General features: G+C 67.9%; 1 protein-coding gene across 1 annotated transcript; it reads left to right on the forward strand.

Moving 5' to 3' along the window:
* Positions 1-1,553: 1,553 nt before the first annotated feature.
* On the forward strand, positions 1,554-17,760 carry LTBP3 (latent transforming growth factor beta binding protein 3). The gene is given in 30 exon segments (XM_037517576.1): positions 1,554-1,878; positions 4,545-4,811; positions 4,814-4,873; positions 5,012-5,214; positions 5,341-5,446; positions 5,592-5,684; positions 5,847-5,969; positions 6,420-6,578; positions 6,666-6,851; positions 7,374-7,390; positions 7,464-7,536; positions 7,702-7,800; positions 9,620-9,745; positions 9,823-9,954; positions 10,073-10,201; positions 10,428-10,550; positions 10,819-10,941; positions 13,514-13,636; positions 13,847-13,966; positions 15,037-15,165; positions 15,452-15,619; positions 15,774-15,857; positions 16,247-16,375; positions 16,441-16,578; positions 16,665-16,805; positions 16,924-17,082; positions 17,176-17,256; positions 17,323-17,454; positions 17,605-17,697; positions 17,700-17,760. Coding segments are annotated over 30 exon segments (3,897 nt in total). The 3' UTR covers positions 17,756-17,760.
* Positions 17,761-17,912: the final 152 nt, after the last annotated feature.

Here is a 17,912-nt window from a genome sequence, read left to right on the forward strand (position 1 = left end):
TGAGAGCTGCCCAGCCTGGTTCCAGCTGCAGGGATTCCCTGGGGATGTGGGCCTCCCTCCCTGGCCCTGAAATGCTGGCTATAGGAAGAGCCCACTGAGAAATCCAAGCAGGGGATCTCCTGAAGGCTCTCCCTCAGTCCCCCCCCAAATTACCCAAATCTAGCCACTCTCAGAACAAAACCAGTTCCTTGCACAGGTGTGTCAGAGACATGTTTCTCCCCCCTATCCCACTGTCCAGTCAGGCGGCCACCCCGGGCCGGCACCCACGGGCGGGTCCAGTGTCATCCTGTGCCTTGCTCTGGACCTGCCCCGGCCACACCCACCCCCAGCTGAGCTCTGTAAGTCAGAGGCTGAATCCTGGGGTCTCCCCGCCCCCTGGGCACAGTCTGGGCCCCGGGCAGGGCAGCCCTCCAGGGTCTCCTCTCTAGACCAGTGGACAGGCCTCACTGCTCTCCAGCCTTGGCCAAACTCCCCAGCCCCTGCCAACCCCTGCCCGGCCCCACGGTGCCCCTCCTCAGCCCCCTGGGCCCTCAGGCAGCACCCCCCTCCTCCCGGCTGTTAGCCTGGGAAGGGGGCCAGGCCCTGAGCTCAGAGCTTGGCGATTCCAGAGTGTCTGAGGCCCAGAGCCAGGCCCCGCCAGCCCAGCCAGACAAGGCCAAGGGGCGTGGGGGGGGGGGGTGTGCAGGGTGGGCACCAGGAAGTCATTTAGGGGGGGCTTGGCAGGGAGGCTGGATTTCCAGTCTGGTTCTTTCTGTTTCTCTCTGGGCTTCTTCCTGGGTCCTTACTGAGCCCCAGGCCAGAGGGCGGCCCCCCTCGAGCCCAGTCCTGTGAGAGGACTACGGAGACTCGGGAGCGGCGGGGTACGCCGCCCACCTGCGCACCGGCCGCTGGGAAGGGCGCAGAGGCCAGGGTTCCCGCGCCGCCTGGTCCCCCGGGCCCGCGAGGCCGGGGCGACGTCGGGGGGCCGCCCCCAGCCTCGGCTTCCCGCGGGGAGGCGGCCGGCTGCCCCGCCCGGAGGAATCTGGCGGCCGGCCCGGCGGTCCCAGGTGAGGGCCCTCTGGACCCGGCCCAGCGCGGCGGCGGCGGCGGCGGGTTCCGGGGGGGCGGGCACGCGGGGTGGGGCGCCCGGCCTCCCCCCGCCGCGCGCCCGCGCTCCTCCAGGCGGCCGCGGCGACGCTTTAAACCGAAGAAAAAACTGTCTCCCTGGCCCGGGGCCAGCGTCCCAGCCCCCTCGCCGCGCCGCGCCGGCAGCCGGGGAAAACAACTGCTCCCTTCTCCGCGCCGCCCGGCCTGGTCCCGCGCCCGCCGGGGAGGCGCGCAGGGCCCGCCCGCCGCCCGCTCCTCGCCGCGCCGCCCGCCCGGCCTCCGCGCTCCCGCCTGCGCCTCGGGCCTGCGCCGGCCCCGGCCCGCCCGGCGCGGGGCTCCCTCCGGCGGCGGCGGTTTCCGGGCTCCCGCGCCGCCCCCCTCCCCGCGGCCCCGCGCTCCCGGGGCTCCCCGCCGGCCGGCCGGGACCGGAGCCCCCGCCCGGCGCGCCCCGGGGACCGCGGCCGCGGATGCCCGGGCCCCGCGGGGCGGCTGGCGGCCCGGCCCGGGAGATGCGCGGGCCGGGGGCGGCGGGGCCGCTGGCGCTGCTGCTGCTGCTGCCGCTGCTGGGCCCGCGCGGCGGGGCCGAGGGGGGGCCGGCGGGCGAGCGGGGCGCCGGCGGGGGCGGGGCGCTGGCCCGCGAGCGCTTCAAGGTGGTCTTCGCGCCGGTGATCTGCAAGCGGACCTGCCTCAAGGGCCAGTGCCGGGACAGCTGTCAGCAGGGCTCCAACATGACGCTCATCGGCGAGAACGGCCACAGCACCGACACGCTCACGGGCTCCGGCTTCCGCGTGGGTGAGGGCCGGGGGCGGGCGGCGGCGCCGGGGGAAAGCGGGGTACCGGGCGGAGCGGGGCCTGGACGCGAGACGGAGGCCAGGGGTACAGAGAGCCGAGCTCGGGGTCCTGCGGCCCCCAAGACCTGGGGGGCTGGGGGGACCGGTGCTCTGGGACCAGGGCCGGGAGGGCTGCCTGGAGGCGGGGCCTTGCTCTGGAGGTGAGGGTTGAGGCCTAGGGTGTGGGCTCAGGCTGGGGTCCTGGGATGCAGGCCTCTAGGAAGGTGCTGGGCTTTGAGAGGGCGTGGGGGTCAGCACACAGGGGTTGACAGGGGCAAATATCTCCTCCCCCACCTCCCCAGACACAGACTTGCTGGAATAAACAGGAAAAGTCTAAAATGCCTAAAGCCAGGCGTGCCAGGGGCAGGCACCTGCCTTCCGTGGGAGGAGCAGTGACATCAGGGCAGGGGTGAGGGAACTAGTGGCGGGCAAGGTCTGGGAGGGGAGGGTTTGGGGCCTAAGAAGTGGGATGTAGGCCTGGAGACAGGGGCTGGTTTGCCGCCCCCCATAAGCTCTCAAGGCTCTGCCTCAGAAGCCCCCGGGATCTCCCCGACCCACCCCTCTGACTCCCTGATGACCGCCCGGTTCCTCCAGAGCCCACCTCTTCCCCAGCATCGCTCTTAAAAGGGCCAGGCCTGGGGCTTGGCTTTCCTCCACAGGGCCCTGCGGGCCTGGCTGAGGGAGGTGTCCCAGCAGTAATTACCCTCCTGGACAGGGTAATTAGGCCAGCCCAGGATGGCACCAGCAAAACAGCCCCTCTTACGCATTCCAGCTCTCACATACCACTCACAGACCTGAGGGACCCCCAGTGTGGCTCGCAGAGCCCATAGAGGGGTGTGGGGGGCACAGGGGCACGCATGGGCTCCGGAGTGGCAGGCTGTGATTGTGTCTTTCTTTGTGTTGTTATCTTGGTGCGTGTTTCCAGTCACTGTGGGAGTGTTTATGTGAGCCAGTGTTGGTGTCAGAATGAGTGTGTGCGTGTGTGTTGGAGAGACGAGATGACTATGCTTGTGAGTATTCATGTGCCCGGCTTCTCAGGCCCCCCGCCATCCTGTCGAGGTTGCTGTCTCCATCCGAGCTGCCCACATCCCCCAGGCTCAGTGCCCAGGCCACAGTGGGCGGGTGTCACTGGGAGGTCACCCTCACCGCTACGGGTGACTCACGCACAGGGAGGCAGGAAAGAGAGGGTCCGGCCCCCCTGGCCCGGGGCACACTTCTTTTACCCCGTGTCCTGCACGGTCAGACTGGACAGGATGGGTCAGGCAGGGGTGCTCTTAGGAAGCCCTGACCCCCACCTTCCAACCCTGGAAAGTGAGGGCAGGGCTGGGGCAGGCAGGAGAGGGGCCGGGGCTGGCGCCTGAGCCCAGGGCCCAGCTCCAGGTGGGGAGGGAGGGAACTCAGGGAACAGTGTGTCACATCCTCTGGCCCAGCCACACCCCTGCACCTCTGCTGGGGCCCAGAGCTGAGGCAGACCCAACCCTGCCCTGCTGAGCACCGTTTTTGGAGGGAGACAGACAGACATGAACATAGCTGAGTCAAGTGCCAGGCAGAGCTGGGCCGAGGGTGGGCACGCAGGAGCGGGAGCAGGGGTGAGTGGGACAAGAGGACAGGCCCTTCCTGGAGGAGCTGAGACCGAAGGGATAAGGCTGGACATGTGGAGATGGGGTGGCATGAATACAGCTGGGGGGCAGAGGACATGGCTATTGCAGGAGGAGAAATGAGGCCTGGGGTGCAGGGGAAAGAGCTGGGGGGTGGCTGAAAGGTTGTGTGGGTCCTTGGAGCGTCTTGAGCCTCTGGGCAAGGAAGCCAGTGGGGGCTGGGGATGTAGGACTCTGCCAGGAGGCTGGCTGTGGTGGACTCTCCCGGGTGCTGGCCTAGGACGAGCTGAGGCAGGGAGCCGCGGGGAGCCTGGGTGGCCAGGCCGGAGGCAGGGGAGGAGCAGAGGGCAGAGGGAGGAGGGGAGACGGACTGGGGAATCTGGTCAGAGGCCGCCGCTGGACAGGGTGGGGCAGGAGAGATGGTGCCATGACTGACGGGCCCGCAGGGGTTCCCCGCATGGGTCCAAAGTCAAGAGGCGGTGAAGGGGGCAGGACGCCCACTTCTGACAGCGCCCCCCGGGGTGGAGGGTCCCGGAGAGGCGGGGCTAGAGATGTGGCCTGTGGGCAGTGGCCGGGGTGGGCCCTGGCGGGCAGCCCCTAGAGGGAGAGTCTGGAGGGGGCTGAGGCCGCGGGAGGATTTAGAAGGGGCGGCTCCGAGAGACATGGCACCTGCAGGGAGGGCTGGGGCAGCTTGAGGAGGGAAGGCTCTTCGTGGTCATCCTCACGGGCTATTTACCAGGTGCCCGCCGGGCTGGCCCGCGAAGGGCTGCACAGACCCCGTGTAAGACCCGGCGGCCGGCGGCGGCTCGGGGAGGGGCGTGTGGGCCACGGCCGGCGCGGCCTCCTGGCTAGGATCGAGCCCAAGACCTAAGACAAAAGCGGGGGCGGGCCGTGGCCGGGGCCGTCTCCCCACGTGGGATGCGGCGGCCCGGCAGGGAGCCGCAGGGGAACGGCAGGGACGCGGGTGAGGGGCTCGGCCTGGGGGCGGGGGCCGCGGCGGCCTTGGCCCTGACCCGCCTCCCCTCCCCAGTGGTGTGCCCCCTGCCCTGCATGAACGGCGGCCAGTGCTCCTCGCGGAACCAGTGCCTGTGTCCCCCGGACTTCACGGGTCGCTTCTGCCAGGTGCCGGCGGGAGGAGCCGGGACGGGCACCGGCGGCTCAGGCCCCGGGCTGGGCCGGGCCGGGGCCCTGTCCACAGGTGCGCTGCCGCCCCTGGCACCGGAGGGCGAGGCTGTGGCCAGCAAGCATGCCATCTACGCGGTCCAGGTGATCGCAGATCCGCCCGGCCCCGGGGAGGGGCCCCTGCCCAGCATGCAGCCTTCCTGGTGCCCCTCGGGCCAGGACAGATCTCGGCGGAAGGTACCAGACGACGGGCAGACCCGGGCGGCCGAGGTGGGCGGGCACTGGGGTGGCAGGACCCAGGCGGAGGCCAGACCTGGAGGAGCGGGCACCGCCACCGGCCCGGGCAGCCCTGAGGCCCCCGTGCCCTGCCCCCAGTGCAGGCCCCGCCCCCCGTGGTGAACGTGCGCGTCCACCACCCGCCGGAGGCCTCCGTGCAAGTGCACCGCATCGAGGGGTCGCACGCCGAGGGCCCGGCCCCCTCCCAGCACCTGCTGCCGCACCCCAAGCCCGTGCACCCCAGGCCGCCCACCCAGAAGCCCCTGGGCCGCTGCTTCCAGGACACGCTGCCCAAGCAGCCTGTGAGTGGATCCACGCTGGGCTCTAGCTGCCCCAGCTCATCGGACTGCTCAGCAAGGGGGTCCGCAGGCGGAAGGGGGCCGCTGGGGTCAGGGCATCCTGTGACACCCCCCCTCTGCGTCCCCTAGTGTGGCAGCAACCCCCTCCCCGGCCTCACCAAGCAGGAGGACTGCTGCGGCAGCATTGGCACCGCCTGGGGCCAGAGCAAGTGCCACAAGTGCCCCCAGCTGCAGTGTGAGTGTCTGGGCTCATGGGGTCCCCCCACCCCTCTGATGGGGCCAGTGCAGCCTCAACTGCCCAATTCCCCTCTACACCCCACTCTGCCTCTTCCTGCAGGGGCCCCAGTGTGCCCCCTTGCCATGCTCTCCTCTCTCTGCAGACACAGGGGTGCAGAAGCCAGGGCCTGTTCGTGGGGAGGTGGGCACTGACTGCCCCCAGGGCTACAAGAGACTCAACAGCACCCACTGCCAGGGTATGGCCAGCAGGGGTTGGGGGAGCAAGCCACTGTCACTGGGGGAGGCCCCAGGTGGGTGAGGGAGGAGGAGGGGCTTGGGCCACACCCTGAGGTTCTTGGAGCAGCTTGCTGTCGCCCCGGGGCCCCAGACTGGGGGGACCAAACTCCCACTTATCGCAGACATCAACGAGTGCACCATGCCTGGCATGTGTCGCCATGGTGACTGCCTCAACAACCCTGGTTCCTATCGCTGTGTCTGCCCACCTGGCCATAGCCTGGGCCCCTCGCGCACGCAGTGCATTGGTGAGACTGGGGGTGGGGAGGCCCTTGGGTCCCTGGGGGGGTCATAAGGCATGGTGGGCGGGGTAAGGCCCCAAGCTGCAAGGATCAGAGGTCACCAAGGTCAGAGTGGGGTCATAGGGTGACTACAGCAGGACCAACACCCAGAGCAGATAGGATGGGGGTCAGAGGTCACGTGAGGTCACCCGGGGTCAGGTTATATGGCGGCAGGGTCATATGAAATGAAGGACTTGAGAGCTCTAGATGTGAAGTCTAGAGTAGCAAGAATCAGGGGGTCAGTGGGTTAGTCGTCACGGGTGTAGGGGTCACATGACTTCAGGGTCACATGTGGTCAGGGTATACCTGCGGAGCAAGGGTTGTCTGGGCCAGAGAGGCAAGGTCTGGGGCCCCTGGGAAGGGGCACATGGGCAGTGTTGAGAGCCAGATGCCCATGCCCACCACTGGCCCCCGCAGCAGACAAGCCGGAGGAGAAGAGCCTGTGCTTCCGCCTGGTGAGCCCCGAGCACCAGTGCCAGCACCCGCTGACCACACGCCTCACCCGCCAGCTCTGCTGCTGCAGCGTCGGCAAAGCCTGGGGCGCCCGGTGCCAGCGCTGCCCGGCTGATGGCACCGGTGAGCCTGGGCGTATGGGGACAGGGCGGGCTGTCTGTGTGTCTGTCCAGGAAATGCTCACTTTTCTACCCCTTCCTCCGGCCACAGCTGCCTTCAAGGAGATCTGCCCAGCTGGGAAGGGGTACCACATCCTCACCTCCCACCAGACGCTCACCATTCAAGGCGAAAGTGACTTTTCCCTTTTCCTGCACCCTGATGGCCCCCCCAAGCCCCAGCAACTTCCTGAAAGCCCCAGCCGGGCGCCGCCTCCTGAGGACTCGGAAGAAGAGAAAGGTCTGGTGGACCCCTGCTGGCCCCTGGTGGACGTGAAGCCCCTACACCCACAGACAGCACCTGAGCCTAACCCCTACCTCCTAATCCTGGAGCTAACCGCTGGCCCTCAGAGCTGACCCTCCGAGAGCCAAGGCTGTGACCTGGGGTGGAAGCCTTGATGTCACTCTCTAGAGGACTAATCCCCCAGATCTGTTCTTCTGACTCCAGGACCCTTTTGATTTTCAAGCCAGGCCATTGCTGCAGCCCAAATGCTGCCCCTGGATCTGATCTTCTGACCCCGACCCAGGAATTTGGCCCTGGGTGTAACCGCCTAAAGGACCTTGACCCACCTTCACTCCCCAGACCTGTTCCCCTGACCACTAGTCAAGCCCCTCCACCCCACCCCAGGCTCTGACCCCTGTCGCTTGGCCCAGGGCGTGACTGCTGAGCTCTAGAGATCCTACCTGGGGTCCCCCGCTGCCCTCCCAGGCTCAGTTCTCTTCTCCCAGACCAGCACCTAATGGCCCCTGTCTTCCCTTTCAGGGGTGAGCACGGACTCAGTGAGTATGAGCGCCCAGGCAGGAGGGGTGGGGAGCCTGGGGAGACAGAGGGTTCACCCCCTGTCACCCGCAGCCAGTGATGGAGGAGCAGCCGTCGCAGCAGAGCCACCCTCCGGCCACCACCGCGCCCGCGCGGCCCTACCCCGGTGAGCTGGGCGGGCGGGTCCGGGCTGCCCCGGGGACGGGCGGTGCACAGCCTGGGCACCAGGGGGCGGTGCGGCTGGGTGAGAAGCACCCAGCGGGCGGCCTGGGGGAGAGGGGCTGCACTCCCGGCCTGTTCTCCCCCCGACGGTGTGCGCGGCTGCCCGCAGAGCTGATGTCCCGGCCCTCGCCGCCCACCATGCGCTGGTTCCTGCCCGACTTCTCCCCGTCGCGCAGCGCGGTGGAGATCGCCCCTACTCAGGTCACAGGTAAGGCCCGCCCGCCCGGGCACACTCCGATAAGCCACGCCTCTAGCTGGGTCTTTTGCCTTCCCTGCCCCCTTCAACCAGTCTGCCGCACTAAGGCTCACGAGGGCACACTGTGCGCCAGCCCTGGGGGGGTGTGGTTGGGGAGACTGGGGACGCCTCTGTGTGCGGAAGCAACCCCACTGTGCCCTCAAATAATCCGGGCATTACGGTGGTCGGCCCAGTCTGAAAGCATTCATTCATTCATTCATTCAGCAAATATTTATTGAGGCCCTACTATGTGCCAGGCACTGCTCAGGTGCTGGCCATACAGCAGGAAACGAAACAGACAAAAATTCCTTGTCCTTGCAGAGCAGAGAGACGACATATGAGTGTTGTCGTGTATCTCAAAAAAGCTATGAAAAAGTCAATCAAGGAAGGAAGGACATGGGGGGTGCTGATGCTCAGGGTGGCAGGGAGATGGGGCGTAAGGATGTGGGAGCTGCTGAGAAGCGGGGCAGGGTGGGTGTGCAGGTTGAGCAGGAGCCACCGCAAGTGAAGTCTGGGCTCAGGCGTGGAAACATGCAGCTCCGGAGCGGGTGGGGGGAGAACCACACAGACCAGCGCCTCCCGCTAGGGGAGGGCAGGCCACAGAGTCCACTCTCGAGGCTTGGTGTTGTTCCCAAAGGCTGTGGGAAGGGACTGCGGGGTTTGGGGCATCCTAATAATTGCTAGTTATGTCTGAGCAGGGCCCCGTGCCAGACCCTGGCTGAAGATTCTCACACATTAAACATCACTTAGCCTCAGACTCAGTGAAGCGGGCACTGGTCGTCTTGGTTTCCAGCTGAGAAAAGTGAGGCTCAGAGAGTTTCAGGAACTCGGCCCAGGGCACACCGCTGAGCCAAATGCAAGCCCACATCTGTGTGAACTCCACAGCCCCCAGAGCTGCCAGCCCGGCCCAGTGAGACACGGAGCTGAGCAGAGCTCCAGGGAGAGGGCGCAGGATGCCCTGGAGGCGAGCACAGGCTAGGACAGAGCAGTGACAGGCCTGGGGACCGTGACAGTGTAGAGGAAGATCCAGGACCCTGGGGAGGTTTCTTAGAGGGGCGCTGAGGGCACTGAAGAGGCCCTCCAGGCAGAGAACAGCCTGCAAAAGCCCCGGCCACGTGTGCGTGGTGTGGGCAGGGTGGAGCAGCAAGGCCTGGGCTGCAGGGGGAGGGCAGGCAGGGGCCCAGAGGAGGCAGGGAGTCCTGGGACTTGTGACTAAGGGGTGGGGAACTCTGAATCTGGCCACCTGTACACCCCCCAGGGGCAGGCCAGGATTCCCAGGAAGCTGGGTCCTGCCTGCCCTGGGGCGCACGGAAAGAAAGCATTCACTCTAGAATGGGGTCCAGGTCCCTGAGGTCAGGAGTGTCAGGGGCCACTAGGCTAGAGGGTTTGGGCATGAAGGAGGCTGCAGGGTTTTAATTATTGGGGTGACTGGGAGGAGGGGGCTTCAGAGCCCCTTGGGTCAGGGCATTGGATGACTGAGGGACCCTGAGGGCTGTGGCTGAGTTTGGGGTGACTGGAGTCAGGTGGTGGTAGGGGCGCAAGGATGAAGGCTGAGAGCACGGAGGGGACAAGACAGCAGTGACAGGGAGCTGGCGGGGTCTTCTCGGTTTGGGGCGATCTGGTCAGGATATGGGGGGCATGGGTTTGGAGGTGAGGAGAGCGCAGGATAGGAGCGGGGTGTCCCGGGACCAAGGTCACGGTGTGGGCAGCTTCGGGGTGCCGTGGTCATTCGGCATGGGGTGCGCCGCCCTCCCCGGGCGCGGGCGCCCAGCGCTGCTCTCCGCTCCCCCAGACACCGACGCGTGCCGCCTGAACCAGAACATCTGCGGCCACGGGGAGTGCGTGCCGGGCCCCTCGGACTACTCCTGCCACTGCAACCCGGGCTACCGCTCGCACCCGCAGCACCGCTACTGCGTGGGTGAGCGCGGCGGCGGGCGGCGGGGGTGCGCCGGCTCGCGACGCCCCCGTGACGCGCCCCGCCCGGTGTCCCCCCAGACGTGAACGAGTGCGAGGCGGAGCCGTGCGGCGCGGGGCGCGGCATCTGCATGAACACGGGCGGCTCCTACAACTGCCACTGCAACCGCGGCTACCGCCTGCACGTGGGCGCCGGGGGGCGCTCGTGCGTGGGTGAGCGGCGGGCGGGGGGCGGGGGGCGGCGCCGCCGAGGGCAGGGGGCAGGGGCCTCCCCCGCGCCGCGCGCCCCGCGCCGCCCCGGCCCGCGCTCGCGCCCCTCCCTCCCGCGCAGACCTGAACGAGTGCGCCAAGCCCCACCTGTGCGGCGACGGCGGCTTCTGCAGCAACTTCCCCGGCCACTACAAGTGCAGCTGCTACCCCGGCTACCGCCTCAAGGCCTCCCGGCCGCCCGTGTGCGAAGGTGGGGGCCCTTCCGGGCCCGCGGGGTGCTCACCTGTGCCTCGGCGCGGGGCGGGGCGGGGCGGGGCGCCCGGACGCCGGTGTCGGGCCAGCGCGGGGCCCCTACGGGAGCCCCGAGGGTCGGGCTCGCCCCGCCGAGCGGGGGCGGAGCGGGGCCGGGGGCCCTCCCCGAGCACCGGGCGGGCCACGCCGGCCCCAGACGGGCCCCTCCTCTCCGTCCCGCGCAGACATCGACGAGTGCCGGGACCCCAGCTCCTGCCCCGACGGCAAATGCGAGAACAAGCCCGGGAGCTTCAAGTGCACCGCCTGCCAGCCCGGCTACCGCAGCCAGGGGGGCGCGGCCTGCCGCGGTGAGGGCGGGCCCGGCCCGCGGGACGGGCGGAGGCGGAGCCTCGAAGGCGGATTGGGGGGCTGGTCCCGGGGCGGCCCGCGCGGAGGGCCGGGGTCCCGCTGGGGCGGGGCGGGGGCGCGGCTGGCGGCGGCGAGCGTCTGCCCCGGGCGGGACTTCCCGGGAGGAGCGGGGTCCGCCCCCGTACCCCGTCCCGGCTGAAGCGGACCCCGCCCCGCACGGCGCACGGTCCCGCGGGGCGGAGACCGAGGCGAGCCTTCTCCGCCCAGACGTGAACGAGTGCGCCGAGGGCAGCCCCTGCGCGCCCGGCTGGTGCGAGAACCTCCCGGGCTCCTTCCGCTGCACGTGCGCCCAGGGCTACGCGCCCGCGCCCGACGGCCGCAGCTGCCTGGGTAAGCTCCGCGCCCGCTGCAGGCCTCCCACCGCCCCCCGCCCCAGCGCCCCGGCCGCTGCGGAGCCTGAGGGGCTGGGCCCGAGGCAGCCTGTTCACCGGCCCGTTCGCTGCTGATCCGCTTGTTTTCTCGGCGAACCGGCCCCAGGAAGGGGCCACCAGGATTTCCACCTAGGAAGGGTTGTAGAGGGCAGGGCTCGAAGCTGCGTTTGCAGGGCTTGAATTTGAAGGGGGGGGGGGAGCTATCAGAGAATGGGGAAGAGTTACTGTTTCCCCGCCCCCAACATTTCTTCTGCCCTGGGAGGTGGGCTAGGGGCTGGGATCTGAGAGGCTGCAGAACATCCGACGGGCTGGGCTGGGAGCTGTGGCCTGGTGAAGCTGGGCTGGGAGGAGGGAGGCCTGAGCGGTCGTGAAGGACGGGTAGGAAGTAGCCAAGCAGAGAAAGGGCAGCAGGAACAGCACCCAGGCAGAGGGCTCAGCGCCTGCAGACTCGCAAAACCAAACAGCATGCAGGAACCCTGGAGGTATAAGCAGGGATTGGGGGCCGAACCTGACTGCTGAGCGGCAGGCCCCCACCTTTTGGAGGGCCCCCAAGCTCTGCCTAGGAGGTCAAGCCTCATCCTGCTGGTGTTCAAAGGCACCTGAAGGACTGTAAGGGGAAGTGACAGTTTCACCACTGGCTTTAGTTTTCTGCTGCCAAGTGTGGACTGCCGCTGGGGACTGTGGGAGAGGCCTGGGACGGCCGTGGCCGTGAGAGGAGAGGCCTCCGGAGGGTCACAAGATGATGTGATATTAGCAAATTATTAGATCACGTTACCTAGACTTGCTAACCAGATGTTCAGGTGAAGGAAAGAGTCGAGTGAGCACCCTCCAGGTGCCAGTTTGGGTGACTCAGTGGGTGGTGCATTCTCTGGGATGGGTGCCTCCCCCCGCCCAGGGGGCGCATATTTGGAAGACACTGAGTTTCCAGTGGCTGGAGAGACCAGCAAGGGGGGTCCATGGGTCGGGAGCCTTGGGTCAAACACACCAACTGGAACCATGGACCTTAGGGGCTGTGGAGCCTTGGGGTGCACCTGTTCAGCCTAGGAGGGAGCCTCGGCAGGGCCTCGTGGGTGCTGCCATATCTGTGATGGGGGGGTAGAGGTTGGAGACCCAGGGGGCAGCAGCTGAGAGGCTGGGGCGCAGAGGCTTCCAGGGCCACAGGGGGTGAACTGAATGCATCCATGAGGTTCCCGTAACATAAGAACTAATAGGTGAGGGACTCGCTTCCTGGCGATCCGGCAGGGTGGCCTCTGCGGCTGGGTGGGAAGCTGAGAGATGCAGGCAGCCAGTGAGGAAGAGCGAGACCTGGGGTCACCAGATGGGTCTCGGGGCGCAGACTGAGGAGTGGATGCGAGCAAGGCAGCGAGGGGAGGGCAGGCAGCTGGGAGAGGAGGAAGGGCAGAGGCAGCCAGCGGGGACAGAAGGTCACGTCTTGCTCTAATGTGAGCAAGAGGGATGGATGGAGGTCAGAGTTGCAGGTGGTGGGGAATATAGCTCAGGGGTAGAGCATTTGACTGCAGAGTTGCAGGTGGTTAACGATGAGCCTCAATTCTCTCAGTAAACAGAGAAGTGCCTAGAGGAGGGGACCTGTGTGCAACTGTCCGAGGCCCTGGGGGCTGCCTGGGGGCCTCCCAGAAGTCCAGACTTGAGGCAGGGAGGGGCGGCTCTAGCCACTCGGGGGTCTGGCCTGACGGGGGCCAGAGGGAGTGGCCCAGGCCCCAGTGTGCTCAGCTTGGCAGCTGGCTCCGTCCCACTCAGCATCTGGATTCCAGAGGCCCAGAGGCAGAAGGAGAGGTTCACGGGCCCCTTAAGATAAGGGGGGCGGGAGACTTGGGAACTACAGAGCTGGTGGGAGGGAAGCAGCTGCTGAGATGCCCACAGTGGGGCAGTGCTGAGGGCCCAAAAGTGCCATGTCCTGAGCGTGAGGGTCCCAGAAACTGAGGGGTCGAGGAGTGCCAGGTCTAAGGCTGGGCCTGCCTCTGCTAAGTCCTAGGCTAGGAAGAAGATGGGGAGAGTGACTCTGGAGGTGGCACTGGCAACAGAAGGTGGGGGGGCTGGCGGGGGGCCACCTGCCCCTTGGAGAAGTGTGGTTTGGAAGGCGGCAGGGGTGCAGGGAACAAGCAACTTCCAGCGGCGAGGCCTGCAGACCAGCATGCACTCCAGGGAGAGCCAAGTGCCTCTGCCGCAGAAGCAGTTCTATGCAGTGCTCAAAGCCACGGGGGCTAATTTACCCGGGAAGAAGGGAGCCATGTCAGCTAGGGACAGGGGAGAGCAGAAGTGAGGGCAGCTGGGCGCACGAGGAGAGGCAGTGAGGTGGATGAAGGATGGGGACACCAGCTCTTGGCATCAGCCTGGGCACCAGGCCCCTGCAGCCCCAGAGCGTGTGTTAGGGAGAGCAGGGGGAGCACCCTGTGCGTCTCTCTGGCCCTGGCGTCAGCACTGGGGCCCCCACTGATGGGCAGCAGTGGGGAAGGGTAGCAGAAGCCCGACACCACCCATCCTGAACCTCTGCTGCCCCCTGTGCCCCGCAGATGTGGACGAGTGTGAGGCTGGGGACGTCTGTGACAACGGCCTCTGCACCAACACGCCAGGGTCCTTCCAGTGTCAGTGCCTCTCTGGCTACCACCTGTCCAGGGACCGCAGCCGCTGCGAGGGTGAGGGGGGCTGGCCTGTTCCTCCCTCTCCCAGTTCCCCCACTGCCCGGGGACTCCCTGTGAACAAGCCAGGCACAGCCAGCCCCCCATCCAGATCCACGATGGGGCACGGGGTACCGGCCTGAGCCAGGGCTTTGGGGGAACACTGGCAGGCTCAGGCCCCGCGAGTGGGAGCAGCCCTGAGATTCTCTGCCTCTTTGCTCCCTACAGACATCGATGAGTGTGACTTCCCTGCAGCCTGCATCGGGGGCGACTGCATCAACACCAATGGCTCCTACCGGTGTCTCTGCCCCCAGGGCCACCGGCTGGTAGGAGGCAGGAAGTGCCAAGGTATGGGGGTTGGCTGAGAGCTGAGGAGGAAAGGCAGAGAGTAGTCGTCTCCCAGCCCAGCTGTTGAGCTGTCTGGGTCTCCATCTGCCCACCCTCCCATCCCTCTGTCCTCTCACGCATCCCTCCACTTCCATCTAGAAATAACGCTAATAATGACATTAGTGATCGGCGGATGCTTCCTATACACGGCGCTGACCGCTTTATGGTTATTAGTAGATTCATCTTCCCCAGCAACTTGCGTCGTCTGCATTCATCCCCTGAGAAGTGACTGTGCACCTACTATTTGCCAGGTTCTCTGCTCTATGTTACACACTGAGCAGCGACCTCGGGCTCCCAGCTGCGGAAGGCCAACATGTAAACCGATTCTCACGGTTCAGGGTGCTGGGTGCTGAAGAGGTCTGGTTCAGTGACTAACTGCCAAGAAGTGACAGCTGAATGGGGACTTGGAATGTAAACAGGGTTCCCTAAGGCATAACTTGGTCTTCTAAGCACAAAAAAGCAGGGGATGGCATTTCAGGCCCCAAAGAACCAGATTTCTGATTCACAACAATCAGAATGATTCACAACAATCAGAAATCTGGAGGGAGCTGGTTGTGTTTCTAGGGGTGAGTAGCAGCCTGTGTCCTGACCACAGTTGGGGGTAGGGGTGGGGGTTCAGAGTAGAGTGATGAGATTATAAGTTGTGGGGCCTCCCCTGGTGGCACAGTGGTTGAGCGCTGGGTTGCAAGGTTGCCCACAGCCTCTGCAGCGCCAGTTCATTCCCCGGGGGTCTCACAAAAAAAAAAAAAAGAAAAAAAAAAGAAAGTTGTCAGGGAAACCAAACTGAAAGCCCTCACATGCTGACCTGTTAGGACTCCATTCTGGTCAGTGGGAGTCACAGAAGGTTTTATGAAGAATAATCACTCCTGGGGTGAACCATCTATCACAGGCACAGACAGGTGCGAGTGGCCTCCTGCTGTGCGAATTTTGAAATCAAGTGGAAGTTGAGGAGCAGAGCTCATGTGAGGCCCTAGTACACCCCCAGGGAAGGGCCTGTCTCCCTGCAGCTGACCCTTCTCTCGCTCCCACAGACATAGATGAGTGCAGCCAGGACCCGGGTCTGTGCCTTCCCCACGGCGCCTGTGAGAACCTACAGGGCTCCTACGTGTGCATCTGCGACGAGGGCTTCACGCCCACCCAGGACCAGCATGGCTGTGAGGGTGAGTGCGCTGCCCGTCCCCCAAGCCAGATCACCTGCTCCACCTTGCAGCTGTGGTTAACCATGTACTCTGGACCCACTGTCTGAATCCCAGGGCATCTCTTTTCCCAGGATGTCTGGTGGGGGCAGCTCTTGAGGGAGGGCACCGAGTGCCACAGCAGGACCCAGCTTGGCTCCCACAGGGCAACTGAGTGGCGCCAAGGAATGGGGGAGGGGGGCAGCAGAGGGATGAGGGTGGTGGGTGGGCGGCCCGCAGCACCCTGAGCACCCTCCTGCTCTCCCGTCAGAGGTGGAGCTGCCGCACCACAAGAAGGAATGCTACCTTAACTTCGACGACACGGTGTTCTGCGACAGCGTGCTGGCCACCAACGTCACCCAGCAGGAGTGCTGCTGCTCGCTGGGCGCCGGCTGGGGGGACCACTGCGAGATCTACCCCTGCCCCGTCTACAGCTCAGGTCAGGGCCCGCAGGCCTTCCCGCTCCCGAGCCTCTTCTCCCCTTGAAGTCGGAGACGGCCCTGCCCGGGGAGGTGGGAAACGAGAGACTCCGACCCGAGCCCGCCAGCCCGCGCTCAGTGCAGCCTCGTTCCTTCCCCGCCCTCGCCCCGCAGCGGAGTTCCACAGCCTCTGCCCGGACGGGAAGGGCTACACGCAGGACAACAACATCGTCAACTACGGCATCCCCGCCCACCGCGGTAAGCCCCGCCCCGGCCTGCCCCCCGCGGTGAGCCCCGCCCCGCCCACCGCAGTAAGCCCCGCCCCGGCCTGGTGAGCCTCGCTCCGCCCACCGCGGTGAGCCCCTCCGGCCCCGCCCCCCGCCCCTCAGACAGCCGTAAGCCCCGGCCCCGCCCCTCTTGGCAGGCGCCCCGCCCACCGTGGTAAGCCCTCCCGGCCCCGCCCACCGGCCCCGCCCCCATTAAGCCCCGCCCCAAACGCCTCAGCGCCGGAAAGGGCTGCTCGCGCGCGGCGCGGGCTGGGCCCGGCGGCCAGCCCCGCCCCCGCCCCGCCCCCGCCCCGCCCCGCCCGCGGGGCCCGAGCGGCGCGCGCAGGTCCAGGCCACGCGGCGCGCGCTTGTCACGCACAGACATCGACGAGTGCGCGCTGTTCGGGGCGGAGATCTGCAAGGAGGGCAAGTGCGTGAACACGCAGCCGGGCTACGAGTGCTACTGCAAGCAGGGCTTCTACTACGACGGCAACCTGCTGGAGTGCGTGGGTGAGTGCGGCGCCCCCGCCCGCCGCCCCGGCGCGGCCCGCTCCGACCCGGCCTCCCTCCCGCAGACGTGGACGAGTGCCTGGACGAGGCCAACTGCCGCAACGGCGTGTGCGAGAACACGCGCGGCGGCTACCGCTGCGCCTGCACGCCCCCGGCCGAGTACAGCCCGGCGCGGCGCCGCTGCCTGAGCCCCGAGGAGATGGGTGAGCCGGCGGCCGGCGCGGGAGGCGGGCGCGGCGGGGTCCGGGCGCTCGTAACCGCCCCGCCCCGCCCCGCCCGCCCGCCGCAGACGTGGACGAGTGCCAGGACCCGGCCGCCTGCCGCCCCGGCCGCTGCGTCAACTTGCCAGGCTCCTACCGCTGCGAGTGCCGCGCGCCCTGGGTGCCCGGGCCGTCGGGCCGCGACTGCCAGCTCCCGGAGAGCCCGGCCGGTGAGGCGGCGGGGCCGGGGGCGGCGCGGGGGCCCGGTCCGCCGGGAGGGGCGCCCGGGGCGGGCGCGGGCGGCCCCCGCCGGCCCGGGGCTCCTCCCACACGCGGGCCCCTCCGCAGAGCGCGCCCCGGAGCGGCGGGACGTGTGCTGGGGCCAGCGCGGAGAGGACGGCATGTGCGCGGGCCCCCTGGCCGGGCCCGCCCTCACCTTCGACGACTGCTGCTGTCGCCAGGGCCGCGGGTGGGGCGCCCAGTGCCGCGCGTGTCCGCCGCGCGCCGGTGAGGCGGCCGGGAGCGGGCGGGCGGGCCGCAGGGGCGGCGGGGCGGGGGCCGGGCTGCCGCGGGCCCCTGACCGCCCCCGCTGCCCCCCAGCGTCCCAGTGCCCGACCTCGCAGAGCGAGAGCAACTCCTTCTGGGACGCGAGCCCGCTGCTGCTGGGGAAGCCCCCGCGAGGTGAGTGGCGGAGCGGGCGGGGCACGGCCCCGCGGGCGGCGGCGCTGACGCCCGTGCTCTCCGCAGAGGAGGACAGCTCCGAGGAGGATTCGGACGAGTGCCGCTGCGTGAGCGGGCGCTGCGTGCCGCGGCCCGGCGGCGCGGTGTGCGAGTGCCCCGGGGGCTTCCAGCTGGACGCCTCCCGCGCCCGCTGCGTGGGTGAGCCGGGCCGGGCCGGGGCTGGGGCCGGGCCGGGGCGGGCGGGTGGGGCGGGCGGGGCCCGACCCTGGAGCCCGCCTCGCCGCCAGCTGAGGGGCCGCGCGGCAGGGCGCCCCCAGCGAAGTCCCCGTCTGGCGCCCCCACCTGCAGACATCGACGAGTGCCGGGAGCTGAACCAGCGCGGGCTGCTGTGCAAGAGCGAGCGCTGCGTGAACACGAGCGGCTCCTTCCGCTGCGTCTGCAAGCCGGCTTCGCGCGCAGCCGTCCGCACGGGGCCTGCGTGCCCCAGCGCCGCCGCTGACCCGCCGCGCCCCGGCCGTCGCCGACGGGCTTCCAGCGCCTCGACGCTAGGGCGGCACTCGGCCTCTCGCTTCTGCCCCGACGAGGGGCTCGGACCCGGGGACTCTCTGGGACTCGCAAACCCTTCCCGCGCCCGGTGTCCCAGGGCGCCCCTACAG

This window comes from Talpa occidentalis, unplaced genomic scaffold (genome assembly GCF_014898055.3).
Source record: "Talpa occidentalis isolate TD23 unplaced genomic scaffold, MPIMG_talOcc4v2.1 talOcc4.17, whole genome shotgun sequence".
NCBI lineage: Eukaryota > Metazoa > Chordata > Mammalia > Eulipotyphla > Talpidae > Talpa > Talpa occidentalis.